The sequence below is a fragment of the Lampris incognitus genome, chromosome 6 (assembly GCF_029633865.1).
Source record: "Lampris incognitus isolate fLamInc1 chromosome 6, fLamInc1.hap2, whole genome shotgun sequence".
In the NCBI taxonomy this organism is placed as follows: domain Eukaryota; kingdom Metazoa; phylum Chordata; class Actinopteri; order Lampriformes; family Lampridae; genus Lampris; species Lampris incognitus.
Window position 1 is genome coordinate 63,015,147 of NC_079216.1, and position 13,707 is coordinate 63,028,853.

A 13,707-nucleotide genomic window follows, 5' to 3' on the forward strand; every position below is an offset into this window, starting at 1 on the left:
GTTGGCACAGTGGCTTGTTCTTTGGCGAAGACTTAAGCCATGAATTCACGTGTCTGCAGACATATGCTAATCATTTGCTCGCTGAGCCGCAGCCAGTTCAGAAAACTCTCTCTAGAAAACGGTTAAGTGTGCCTAAAGGCAACATCCCTGCAGGTCGGTAAAAGATCAGTATCTACAACGGATGTCTCTTCCTTTGCTAGCGATGACTGATGGTCACAAACGGACATATTTCGATAAAAATGGCGTGAAAGGTCCGAGTTGAAGATTGAACTGGAAGGTAACAGTCTGTGAAATTTCTTATGTTCTTTGTGCCCGTGGCTAAAAAAAAAAAAAAAAAAAAAAAATGTCTGCCTTCGATACAGTTTATACATATTTGAATTGTGAACGACCATTATGCAAAGACAAACGAGTAACGGAGCGTAGTGGAAGGCTTTACGACAAAGTAATTGACATCTGATGAGGAGTGAAATAAGTTTCAACCGGTTTCCTTCGGCTTCGCGACTTGGCAGATAGAGTCGATTTTAACTGACCCTAGGCCGCAATGCCTTTTCTAAGTTGGAATTCCGGGTGCAATATAAAGACATAGGAATTCATTCTCACAGGAGGTTTGACGTCCATGTCAGGGTGCACACACACATACACACGCACACACACGCACACACAAAATGACCAAACATTATGACCCATTAATCTCTACAGCAGACAACTGGAGTCGCTGCTCTGTCATCCTTTTGGCTGAGTGCTTCCTCGGAAAGGCTCGAGGCTTTTCCAAAGCTGGAAGCTAATCAAACATGGAGCTGCTTTTGGCCATAGGTTAACAAAAGCCCCTGTCAGGTCCTCTAGCCCTGCGACATGAGCCACAGAGAGCCTCAATGACTTGGCACCGTTGCGCGGGATCAGGAACGGAGGATCAGCAAACTTCTCTTTCTTCAAGAGATCATCTTGTCCGGCTTCCCATAGGCACGCAGCCCCAACGAGGATGCAGGATTTAATCCCATTTCGATATCAACAGCGCTGGGGTGGCTGGGCTCTCTCACTGCTGCCCTCCCCATCAAAGGCCAGGCCCATAAACCAGCTAAATTCACATGATGATAGGCTGCAGTGAGGGGAGCGCTCCTTATCGCTGGACTGCAGTCGAGATATGACAACACAACAAAAAACGAGACTTGGAGCTGGAATGAGCTGGGGGCGACACTGCTGGTACTAACCACCAGTCATACACATTATTTAACAATCACGGACAAAGAACACAAAGACATTGTGGGACTAAATATGAACCATACAACATTCAGTCCACAAGAAAAGGGCCAACGAGTTGAGGAGGATGAGCGGCAGTACACTTCCCCCGGTTGGTGCTGCGTTGCCCATGTACGCGTCCTTTTCAAAAATGTGGTATCTGTCACTGTTGGAGTGGAGCATTTTTACGTCTTCAAAGGCGTAGTATGCAGCCATGGTGAAGTTTATGTCCCCAGAAGAAAGGAGGTCAAACACGCAGGACTGGAAATACAGATCCTCCACCGGGAGGCGCTCTTTGCACGTGGCCTTGGCAGACTGATAAGTGAAACCATGCCCCACGGTCCCGCTCCTGGCCCTGCCTATGCCGTGGGCCTCCGCTGCACGAGCCCTAACGGTTCTGAAGTCGATGCGCTGGTTGGCGGGACAGCCGTGAAGACAGAGGTACAAGTCCTGGTTATCATCTTCCTCCACTGAGTTAACGACTTCCTCCGGCATCCGCACAGCAAAGGTCAAGTAGCGGCCGACCTGCCGAACCACTATAGTTGTTCCGATGTACCTGGCCTGGATCTCGACGTACTGCCCCGGTACCTTCTCCACCACCCGCAGCGTGTTGGCTCCATGTTGATCTCCGCCGTTCTTGGATCCATCCGCAAATGCCGCGGGCAGCTCGTCGGTTTCCGCGTGGTACATCTTTTGGTCAACACACTCCTGGAAATTCTTGAAGATGATTGTCAGCTTTAGGGGGGGGGGGAGAGAAAAGGAGAAAGTTTTAGCAGTGGGCCAAATTGATGACATCACTGCAAACTGATCCTAAACATTTCCTCAGAGGTGCCAGGGGACATTTCAGCGTAAAATGCTGTCTTGTACCGGCCAGCTAATAGGATATATAATAGGACGCATCGTATTTGCGGTCACAAATACAAATAACCAGTTAACATATAAAAGTTGGGCACGACCCCAAGACTTTTGTCTTGTGGACGTGCATAAAAACGCCATTTTAATCATTAGGATCACTGAAGCGGTTGTTCCGAGTCGACTGAGGAAAGCCCTTGTGGTGTTGCATTTAGAACAGGTTTGTGCAATATAGACCTATCTATCCCACCACCCCACTTAAGTGTCACATTTCAGCTCTGGCTCAACATGGGGGAGGCCAAGGTAAACGCCCTCAAAAAACATGAGTCTCGACCATGTTAAATCAGGCCTCAGTTTGCAGACACAAAGACGATCCATTCATAGCTCTGAAAAACCTGCCTGTGAACCCCAGAAACTGTGCTCAAGGGAGTGGCATCGGGCCAGAATAGGGGGATTTACTCGCTGGCTAATTAGGTAAGACTGGTCACTGTTCTGTGTGCTTGGTTTCGTCCGGACACCGGTGAACTGTTAACACGGCGGCGATACCAGGACAGCCAAGGGACTCTGTTGTCTGTGTGGTGGACAGAGGGTCAGTCAGAGTAAGGACAGCATCTACTGCGCCAATTTCTTCTCGGTTCCTTTGCACGGACAGACCATTTCACAATGAAACAAGACAAACTTGTCCGTCCATATCCACTTTCTGTTTCTCTGTTAATGAAAATAAACGAAACGAACGGAAACACTTCGCCGTCCCATCATCCGGATGAATATTAGCTGGTCAGTTTTAATCACTGCAGTGGGAGCCACATACCAACTTAAAGCTCTGGTAATTCCTGTCTATAAAAAGCGGGGCCTTGTTTGCACAGGTGGCATTGGCTGCGGCCCCGTTTTCCCTTTGTCCAGAATCAAGATCTTAAAGAGCTGTCTCATTTACTTCCAAGAACAGCAATTTAAAAATATCATTACTTAAGAGTGCACAAAATAATTCCTGAAATGCTAAATGGAGGAGACCTTGATTGTAGAAAATTATACTTTCTTCTAATGCGATTAAAAAGACAAAGTCCTCTTATACCTTAATTTAAAAAACTGCAGTCATAATACTGCAAAGTGATTGAGGTAAATAATCACGGCTGCCAAAAATGGACCAAATGTGGACAGATTATAAGTGGTTCTGCTGATTACAAATGCTCCTCCTTTTTTTTTTGGACCTTAAGTTCGACTGAAAGCCATTTTAGGGACAGGCGTCCAGGCTATCCAATGTACCATAAAACAAAACACTCATAATTTATGAGGTATGTACGCTGGCTAATGTGGAGAGAATATCTGCAGTTTCCTGCGTGGACTGGAACACTTAGTTGAAACAACAGTTTTAAACTTACTTTGTATGGTATGGACTGCTACACAAAAAGTAGGCCAAACATCTGTCTTGGCTGTCCACAGTGAGAGTGGGAAAGTGTGAGGACCGGGGCCTCATGATAGCGTTTGATGCAGTGCTGCTGTCATAACACTGACATGCCATTTGTAAAGCCCATCAAGAACTCAGCAATTGTTCGGTAGATGGCCTCTTCGTCTGTTAGGGAACCACTCAAAACATTAAACAGAGTCCACACTAACAGAGTCCATCGACAGCTCTCAAACCTTTGACCACATGAGAGCGAACGCCGGCGGATAGCAACGCAAGGACATGAGGACATTTTGGCCCGGCACTCTTGCGTTTGAATTTTCTCGACGACTATGGACCAAAGACTCCCGATGAAATGTTGTGACAGACAACCTACTAATCCTGTTTTTGGAAATAACACACACACATGCACACGCAAACATGGACACACACACACAACACACAATGACGTAATGTCAGCAGCACATACGATCATGTCCTGAGGATGAATGTAAAAAGGTCCCCACCTTGCTGGTGGCAGTGGCCAGTGAGCCAGGCACTACAGGAGTGTTGGTCACCTGAACAGACAGGTATTTGTTGTGGATGAGTGGCCAGGCTCCCTCCACCTTGCAGGTCTGAAAATCATCGCCGAAGGTCCGCAGGTGCGGGTCTCCGAAGAAGCCGCAGTGGGTGTAGTTGGGCGGGGCCGTGTGACGCGGGAGACTGCGCTCATAGTGGCACACCTCAGGGCCGTCGGAGCGCTCCTGGCTGTCGGGGGGCAGCTGTGGCGGCAGCGGCGGAGGAGGGGGCGTGCGGGAACGCGGCTGAGAGGTGGGGCCCTCTTTGGAGCAGTTGTGCTGGCTCATCAGGTCCTCGATGCCATGCTGGGCCGAATGGTACGCCAGGTCGCCCCGACAGGTGCGCGCGGTCCGACGGACGCAGCTGTTATACGCACGCAGTGCCGTGCAAAACTCCTCCTCCGGTCCGGAATTTGAGGTGGAGGCCCAAAATTCGGAGTTACACTTGAGGATCTTGCACTGCAGACTCGCTGTCAGGGCGAGAAGAGAAACGATCAGAACAGAAGGAGAAAAGTCAAAATGTACTTTCGGTTGTGTTTTTGTGTTGCGCGGTTCCAAACTATGTAGGTGTGACCGTGTTTTGTCGAAATATCGGTGCTTGTTTATTCCTATGAACCCACACTGAGAAAGGGGGGGGAAACAAAAGACTGTAACCTTACAAGCTTATCGCCAAGCATTAATGCGAGAGGCCTCGGCTGCAATGGTGGCAGAGCGGGGGTTTGACTCTGCTTCAGCAACAGGCTCTGTTTCGCGACGCGATCCTGTTGCAGCTTGTTTCTCCGTTACCGCTCCTATCTGCATGCATTGTGACGACAAACCCGATGCTAAACAGCCAGGTGGTTTGTCCTTCTGAGCCGGAAACTCGGTCGAAGAAAAACAGTTTAGTTGTCCACAAGTGCGTTTTCTCTACCAGCACCGGTGAGTGGGTTTTTCTAGCTGCTCTAGAGCGCCGCCGCTCAACCCAATACCACATCACTGCTGGATGCTGCTGTCATACGTCATCATCACGGTGTCCCTGTAACAGAACAAGTGTCGTCTGTACCAGATCTGTTTTTAATGCAGTGGCATGTGCTGCTAGTGTGCTTTTGAGACACAACCTGTGGGAGATCTGGTTCCAGACTACAGCTGAGAATATATCTTTGTGTTTCAGAGACTTATAAAGCCGGTATTAAGAGGCTTACTATAGTGCGTTTGACCGGGAAGTGTCCTTTCAAAAAGATGTTGGTTCAGAATTTGCAGGACCACCAGGATCCGAATCAAAATATGCATTATAGTAGGTAGTGCTGGGTGATATGGAAAATGTTATCGTGAAAATCTTCCAGAATTTTACACTATATATATATATGTATGTATGTATGTATGTATGTATATGTATATACATACACACACACACATATATATGCTTACATACACCACAAAAATACCATATTCAAGCATCCAAATGAGGTTCATCACATTGAACTGTTTGGTAATATGACACCAAACTAGTTTCAAATAATGCCTCCTCAGGTATTTCAGACCTCATATTCTGACATAAAAACAGGTAATTTATCATCCGTCTGTTCGATGGCAGTGAATACACCCATGTGGAGCTCAAAAAGGGGACAAGCATCACCGCGTTAATGATCCCTTGGTAGTTAAACACCAGCGAATAAGAAGGGTTGTTTTTTTTTTTTGTTTAATAGGGGATCAATCAGGATTACCAGCCAACAATGTTATCTCGACCGTTTTTAAACAGCCCAAGGGCCTTGCGGGCTGGCTCGTCCATTTAGGTGCAACAGATAAGCGAATCCCTTTGTCTCGCAAATATGAAAACATCGGGGAATTGCAATCTGCTCCACCGGTTCGTTACACACCAACTTCAGGTCCAATTTTAACAACCCTATCTCAGGTTAATACGAGACGCCCCCCCCCATCCCATCCCCCCCCCAAGCAAAACAAAACATAAAACTCGCTTCCAATTTGTCTCCCACTCATGCATTTCTTACCTGCATGGGTTAAACCTGCAAGAAACCCTTTTAAAAAACCTCTTAACGCCCCCCCCTCCTTTTACTGGTTTACACCGCAGCGCTTCATTCGCACGCAGTGTGCTAACAAAGTGTCCGGCGTTATCTCGCAGATTAGCGTCTGATCTGCTTTACCACCACCACCCCCCCTCCTTTAGCCGCTGACGGCAGATAACCCCCCCCCCAAAAAAACGCAGAAGAAGTGTGAAATCTGTGCAGGGCGCGTTTTCCTCAGCTCCCCCGCGGCCTTCACATTGTAGCGAATTCGGGGCACAACGCGAATTCGCTACAATGTATATGTGTAGTCGTTCGGGAATAGCGTTAGCGCGGCCGTTAAACAAACGTAATAACGACAGTTTATACACTTTCCATGTTATGATGCATCACTTTTTTTACTAAACATAACCTGGGTTCTCGGCTTTCCATGGCAGAATATAACACGGCTGCTGAAAACACTTTTAAAAAAGGCGACCGTTAGTGTTATAAGTACAACAAGTAGGCGAAGAAGAAGAAAAGTAGAAGAAGAAGAAGAAGAAGAAGAAAAAAAACCGACTTACCGGACGGAAAGAGCGAGAGCAAGACAGCGATGGTTCTGCACACTTGAAGCGCCGAGAGTCTCGCTCCTGTCCCCATAACCATCCATCCAGCTCGGGGTCGCGCTTCACTTCCCTCCCTGGTCAAACCACATGAAGGGAGAGCTGAGCAAGGGGCGAGCGGCTCCGCCCGCCACACGCATTCCTCGGAGCTAAAGACCCGGACCGTCCTGCCACCCGAGCGGGGCACGCAAACCCACTCAGGTCCCACCGTCGCTCCTCGGCTCGCGGCGCAACTTATTTTGGCTGTTTTACCCAACCCGGGCTGGAGGTACGTTTTGCCCCCCCCTCCTCTCCTCCCCCTCCCCCCTCCCCCCTTTTTTTTGGTGCAGGAGAATTTCAACCTCCAACCAGCAGCGAGCGAAAGGAGGCGATCGATCTTCCTTTTTTTTTAGAGGAGTGTCGAGAAGGTGCAACGTGCGGGCCTGCCTGCCCTGCCTGCCTGCCCTGCCTGCCTGCCTGCCCTGCCTGCCTGCCCTGCCTGCCTGCCTGCCCTGCCCTGCCTGCCTGCCTGCCTGCCCTGCCCTGCCTGCCCTGCCTGCCTGCCCTGCCTGCCTGCCTGCCCTGCCCTGCCTGCCCTGCCCTGCCTGCCCTGCCTGCCTGCCTGCCCTGCCTGCCTGCCCTGCCTGCCTGCCCTGCCTGCCTGCCTGCCCTGCCCTGCCTGCCTGCCTGCCTGCCCGCCGCCGGAGCCAATCACCCTTTGCTGCTCTGCGTCTCAATCCGCGCTCCGTTTCGAGTTACGCCTCCACACCGCCGGCTCTTCCCCGACCCACGAACGGCTTCCCCGCGAAGCCGTTTGAAAGCGTGGCCCGATCGCGGCCGCCTCGCTATGGGGTTCGTTTTAGGGGGGAGGCGCCGCTTCGAGCGGATGGATGGATGGGGCCCCGGCCACCTGAAATGCCCCAACACCGGCCTGTTCTGTGCGGTCCCCCCACCCCGAAAGAGACGAACCCCCAAGCGCCTCGTCAACGTCTCTTATTAACGTTACCCTGACGACGTACTCAGCCCGGTGTTGCACCAAAATCTGTGACCCCGTCAGATTATGTCACCCTGCCCTTAGAACGCTGTTTCGCCCCCCCGCTTCCCCCGCCGCCCCCCCCGCCGCCGCTAATCCTAATTTTAACCGCACCAAACCCGCATCGAGTATCAGCTGTCTCCGACCCAACACCCAAATTTAACCATCTTGAACTTTGCGCCTAAACGTAACCTTATCTAAACTGCCATGCCCTAGTTGAAAGGGAGCGTTTTAGTGGAAGGGTCACACAATCTGAGGGGGGGGGGTCACAGATTTTGTCGTAACACCGGGCATCTGCAGCCATATGCTGACTGGCTGCAGTGGAACAAGTTGCGAGTCTCTGTGATTCGCCATAGACGTGTCGCCTTTATGTTGAGGCCCCGGGCAACTTTAAGGCTTTTATTTCAACATGTTCCCCCAAAAATGCTGCCCTCGTCCAGCCTCTATCTCCTGTTTTCTGATTCCCCGCGGCTGCACTAGCGAAAAGACTAGATCGAAATGGTAGGTCATACAGTGATATAAATGATAAATGGTAGGCCATACAGTGATATAAATGGTAGGCCATACAGTGATATAAATGGTAGGTCATACAGTGACATAAATGGTAGGTCATACAGTGATATAAATGGTAGGTCATACAGTGATATAAATGGTAGGTCATACAGTGACATAAATGGTAGGCCATACAGTGATATAAATGGTAGGCCATACAGTGATATAAATGGTAGGCCATACAGTGATAGATATAAATGGTAGGCCATACAGTGATATAAATGGTAGGCCATACAGTGATATAAATGGTAGGCCATACAGTGATATAAATGGTAGGCCATACAGTGATATAAATGGTAGGCCATGCAGGGATATAAATGGTAGGTCATACAGTGACATAAATGGTAGGCCATACAGTGATATAAATGGTAGGTCATACAGTGACATAAATGGTAGGTCATACAGTGATATAAATGGTAGGCCATACAGTGATATAAATGGTAGACCATACAGTGATATAAATGGTAGGCCATACAGTGATATAAATGGTAGGCTATACAGTGATATAAATGGTAGGCCATACAGTGATATAAATGGTAGGCCATACAGTGATATAAATGGTAGGTCATACAGTGATATAAATGGTAGACCATACAGTGATATAAATGGTAGGCCATGCAGGGATATAAATGGTAGGCCATACAGTGATATAAATGGTAGGCCATACAGTGATATAAATGGTAGGCCATGCAGTGATATAAATGGTAGGCCATGCAGTGATATAAATGGTAGGCCATGCAGTGATATAAATGGTAGGCCATGCAGGGATATAAATGGTAGACCATACAGTGATATAAATGGTAGGCCATGCAGTGATATAAATGGCAGGCCATGCAGTGATATAAATGGTAGGCCATACGGTGATATAAATGCATAAGTGATATAAATGGTAGACCATACAGTGATATAAATGGTAGGCTATACAGTGATATAAATGGTAGGCCATGCAGTGATATAAATGGCAGGCCATGCAGTGATATAAATGGTAGGCCATACGGTGATATAAATGCATAAGTGATATAAATGGTAGACCATACAGTGACATAAATGGTAGGCTATACAGTGATATAAATGGTAGGCCATACAGTGATATAAATGGTAGGTCATACAGTGATATAAATGGTAGGCCATACAGTGATATAAATGGTAGGTCATACAGTGATATAAATGGTAGGCCATACAGTGATATAAATGGTAGGTCATACAGTGATATAAATGGTAGGCCATGCAGTGATATAAATGGTAGGCCATGCAGTGATATAAATGGTAGGCCATACAGTGATATAAATGGTAGGCCATACAGTGATATAAATGGTAGGCCATGCAGTGATATGTCTTCATTAAAAGCAGACAGAATCGTCAGTTTGCAACCAAGCAAACATGGCAGGCTGCCCTAAAGCCGGAAATCCAGCCACAAATCAATATGTCATCAAACATCGTTGAACAGGTCAGTAGGATCTATATCGCGTCACGCTAGAGAAATATGGAAAACCCAGTCTTCATCACAGCACAGCACACTCATAGATGCATGTTTAGATGGTTTTATCAGGTCTAAAGAGGAGATTTAATCATAATCCATCCAGATATCCACTGGACAGTTAAATCGACACTGCCACCTGTTGCAGGGGTTGAGTCTCGGACAAAGGTTCGATAGGCCTCCACCGGAACAGTCTGTAAACCCTCGAATGATCCGGTCAAAGACCTTCCCTTCTTCTTAATTTGACATGCACGGTGAGTAATCCTGATCAGAAACGCTCCGGCTCGCTTCTCCCGTTTGTTACAAGAACCCACCAAAGGACCCCAGAGGGGCTTTAATTACAGAACCTCAACATGGGCCACGGGGCGAGCTTGATAAATTCAATATATATATAACCCCCTTTTTACTAAGAGTGTCTTCAGTGCCCTCTTCAGGGACTGATCGGTTGCCTTCAGAGACAACCAATATCCTATTGGTGTGATCGATAGCCGATACCGAGCAGCTGTTTGGTAGTGTACATGGGCTGGCTGCAGCGTGATGCAGACACGACCCCGGTTCAGCACAGCAGCAGCAGTGGCTGAAAATGTAGGATCCTAGCATGCCAATTAACAAAGAAAAAACTACCAACCACATATGAAAGAAAGGGCGGACAGGGTGCGAGTTGCAGCATTGCGCAGTAAGACAGCCCAAAGGCTTCGTCCCGATCAGGCTTTGTGATCGATGGCCTCGCCAGCTGCGGGGCCAGTCAAGCGACGGACGCGTTAAAAGTAACGTTACATTTGTTCTACGTCGGTCTGTCTAGACAGGCCGTGTCTCGCCAGCAGAGGGCGCTCGCCCGCATCGGAACCCCGAAGACGACACAAACGCACATGGCGTTAATGACGATCCGAGACAAGTAAACCCCTCGCGATTCAAGCAGCGCCCTTCGGACAAACCAGCTAACCCCGCCGCTGCTGTTATGAAGCCTACTTAAGCCGTGTGAACGGTGGACATTAGTCGGATCCAGTGGGGGGTGGGGGGGTGGGGGGGGGGTCGTGTTCTCTGTCTCTCTCTCTCTCCCTCCTGTCACACCGCACCGACGACATCGTCCGCGCGGTTCAAACACACCGCGTTGCAGAACCTGTTGTGCGACAAATGGGTTCGTGTTCCGCCTGCAGGTACCGCCACGCCGCCCGACTTAGCGGAGTCCGGGACACGTTACTTCCCCGCCTGCCTGCCAATTCATCCCACACACGCACTCACGCATGCACACGCACGCACGCACACGGAGGCGCTCGGTATCGTGCAAAAAAACCACAACAACAAAAAGAATTTAAACGACCCAGCTGCGAGTTACAGGGTCCTTCCCGACACCGCCGGAACAGCGGGTCCGAATCCAATTCGTTACGCTGAGAGAGAGAGAGAGAGGGAGCCCATCTAACACGGGCGTACTGACAGACGACAGGGACCGGGGCCGAAGCGGCGGGTCGGCACCTCCACCACCCGCCGCGTCCGACCCCGAAATCCGCAACAAGAGGGAGTCGAACCCACTGACCTTTGCGACTGCATGGGCTCCTTTGCGACTGGAGTCTCGCGGAACCGGAGGGGGGGAGCGAGCGGGCGCGCGGCGAGGGAGCTCTCACAGCGGTCCGGGACGAGGCGCTCTCGCCTCCGCGGACCGGGTCGGGCTCCTGGTCGTCGTGTGTCCGCGAGGAGCGTCCATCGGGGGGGGGGGGGGGGACGCGTCGAGAAGAAGAAGAAGGCGAGCCGCCGGAAGGTCCGCTGCTCTCTTCTTCGCCGGTTGCCGCGTGTGTCTGCGTCGCCGCCCGGAGGAGTCAGACGGCCCCGGCCGCTCAGCTCGGCGTGTCTCCGCCGCCCGGACGAGAGAGGAGGAGGGAGGAGGAGGAGGAGGAGGAGGAGAGGAGGAGGAGGAGTGGGGGGGATCGGTAAACCAGATCAGGTCCGGTAAACGGCTCGGATCCACGCGTGTTCCGTCTGCCCCTCGTCGGCAGGTCGGGGAGGATCGAGGCGAGGAGGTCTGGAGCCCCCGGGGCAGTGCGGCTTCATAGGGGCTGCAGAGGATCTGATCCGGCCGCCTCCGTTCCCGGTCTCGCTGTTGCGAAACGCCTTCAGAAAGGGTGAGAGACACAATGACGGTGTCTGTGTGACGCCGCAGGAACCCCGAATCTTCCCCGGGACCCCATTTCCTCCTCGCAGCTGTTTCACACAGCAAGCCTGCCCATTACCGTAAAACACATAATAACAATAACGTTGTTATTAATGAAACGAAACGCAGGCGCTGTAGGACCAGTTCACTTCGGGGTGCAGGTGAGTTTGTATTTACGGGGCAGTTTGCAGATGAATTGGGACCTGCTGCGCGCGCGGGGTGGGGTTAATCCCTCTGCGTGCCATTAAATGGTTGGCTGGGGGGTGGAGGGGTGGGGGGGGGGTGGAGGAAACGCCGTAATAACTGCGGTTGAATCGGAAGATCAGATGGACAAACGTTTAAAGGGGTGGTGGGGTGGGGTGGGGTGGGGGGAGAATAGGGGGGGGGGCGTTGGCAGAGAGGCCTCCAAGGAGGCTGCACCTGTGTTTTAGGATCAAACCGAGGCTAAATACAACCACCCCCACCCCACCCCCCCCCCTCCATCTTAAGTTTACATGGACAGCCTGCACCTCTTGCACAGCATCGGCTTCCACAACTGCCCCAGTCACCCCCCCCACCTCCCCTCACCCCCCCTCCATCTTCAACTTACATGGACAGCCTGCACCTCTTGCAAAGCATCGGCTTCCACAACTGCCCCAGTCACCCCTCCACCTCCCCCCACCCCCCTCCATCTTAAGCTTACATGGACAGCCTGCACCTCTTGCATAGCATCGGCTTCCACAACTGCCCCAGTCACCCCCCCCACCTCCCCCCACCCCCCTCCATCTTGGAGAGGGGGTGGGGGGAGGTGGGGGGGTCACCACCAGTCACCACCCCCACCCCACCTCCCCCCCCTCCATTTTAAGCTTACATGGACAGCCTGCACCTCTTGCACAGCATCGGCTTCCACAACTGCCCCAGTCACCCCCCCCACCTCCCCCCACCCCCCTCCATCTTGGAGAGGGGGGTGGGGGGAGGTGGGGAGGTCACCACCAGTCACCACCCCCACCCCACCCCCCCCCCTCCATCTTAAGCTTACATGGACAGCCTGCACCTCTTGCACAGCATCGGCTTCCACAACTGCCCCAGTCACCACCACCTCCCCCCCCCCCCACCTCCCACCACCCCCGCGATCAGGAAACAAAACAAAATCATGACTGGGGTTTGGTCGCCGCACCGAGACGCGTCACACCGCATCTCTAAACGGCACCAATGTCGTTGTTCGAGCCCGCAGCGATGCGGGCGCGGGGCGCTCACGTGAGCGCCCTGTACCCTTTCTAACCTCCCCCATATAGGAGCAAAAGGAGGCGGCTGGCGATAGGTGTGCTCGCGTAACGCGGGGCGCGCGCGCGCGCAGAATTGAGTAATGGGAGCGTTATTATTTCGGCTGTCCGGCGGAACCCCCACCCACCACCACCGCCCACCCCCCCCACCCCGAGCCGCACCCATCTGGAACCCCCGTCGCAGACCTGCGTTTATTTTGCACCGAGGTAAGAGAAACACATGAAAGGCCGCCACCCCGGTGTGAAGAGCATGGCCTTGCAGAGGGGCTGCATCCCGCCCCCCCCCTCTCAAACACAGCTGCTGCACACGACGCTCATAGCGAGCTGGCGCGCGCACGCGCACGCGCGCGCGCACGGCAGTAGTAGGTCTGCCAGCTATCCACCCTCCTCCCCTGACTGTAGTGACTTTTGACAGACAGGCGATGCCCTTCGTATTTCGTTTTCAACGCACGTCACCCACAATTAGCCGTGTGACTATGATCACCCCGAGTCACAGAAAGAAAAATCAGGGGACCCCCCCCTCCCCGGGACCCCCCCCCCTCTAGTTTCACACGATTTCCCTCAGATTGACCACCCCAGTGAGTTGTGACAGCCACATGTAGTCCACAT

General features: G+C 51.6%; 1 protein-coding gene across 1 annotated transcript; it reads right to left on the reverse strand.

Annotated features, from left to right (window-relative positions):
* Positions 1-1,140: 1,140 nt before the first annotated feature.
* Positions 1,141-11,238, reverse strand: rgma (repulsive guidance molecule BMP co-receptor a). The gene is made up of 4 exons (XM_056281678.1): positions 11,225-11,238; positions 6,611-6,726; positions 3,997-4,517; positions 1,141-1,971 (listed from the first exon to the last, which is right to left on the reverse strand). The coding sequence occupies exons 1-4, from the start codon at positions 11,236-11,238 to the stop codon at positions 1,267-1,269; spliced, it is 1,356 nt and encodes a 451-aa protein (XP_056137653.1). The 3' UTR covers positions 1,141-1,266.
* Positions 11,239-13,707: the final 2,469 nt, after the last annotated feature.

Excerpts from the sequence above, each read along its gene's own strand:
- rgma (XM_056281678.1), bottom strand. Across the intron at positions 4,518-6,610 it reads GCTCTCGCTCTTTCCGTCCG|CGAGTCTGCAGTGCAAGATC; the intron begins GTAAGTCGGTTT and ends TCGCCCTGACAG. Across the intron at positions 1,972-3,996 it reads TGGCCACTGCCACCAGCAAG|CTGACAATCATCTTCAAGAA; the intron begins GTGGGGACCTTT and ends CCCCCCCTAAAG.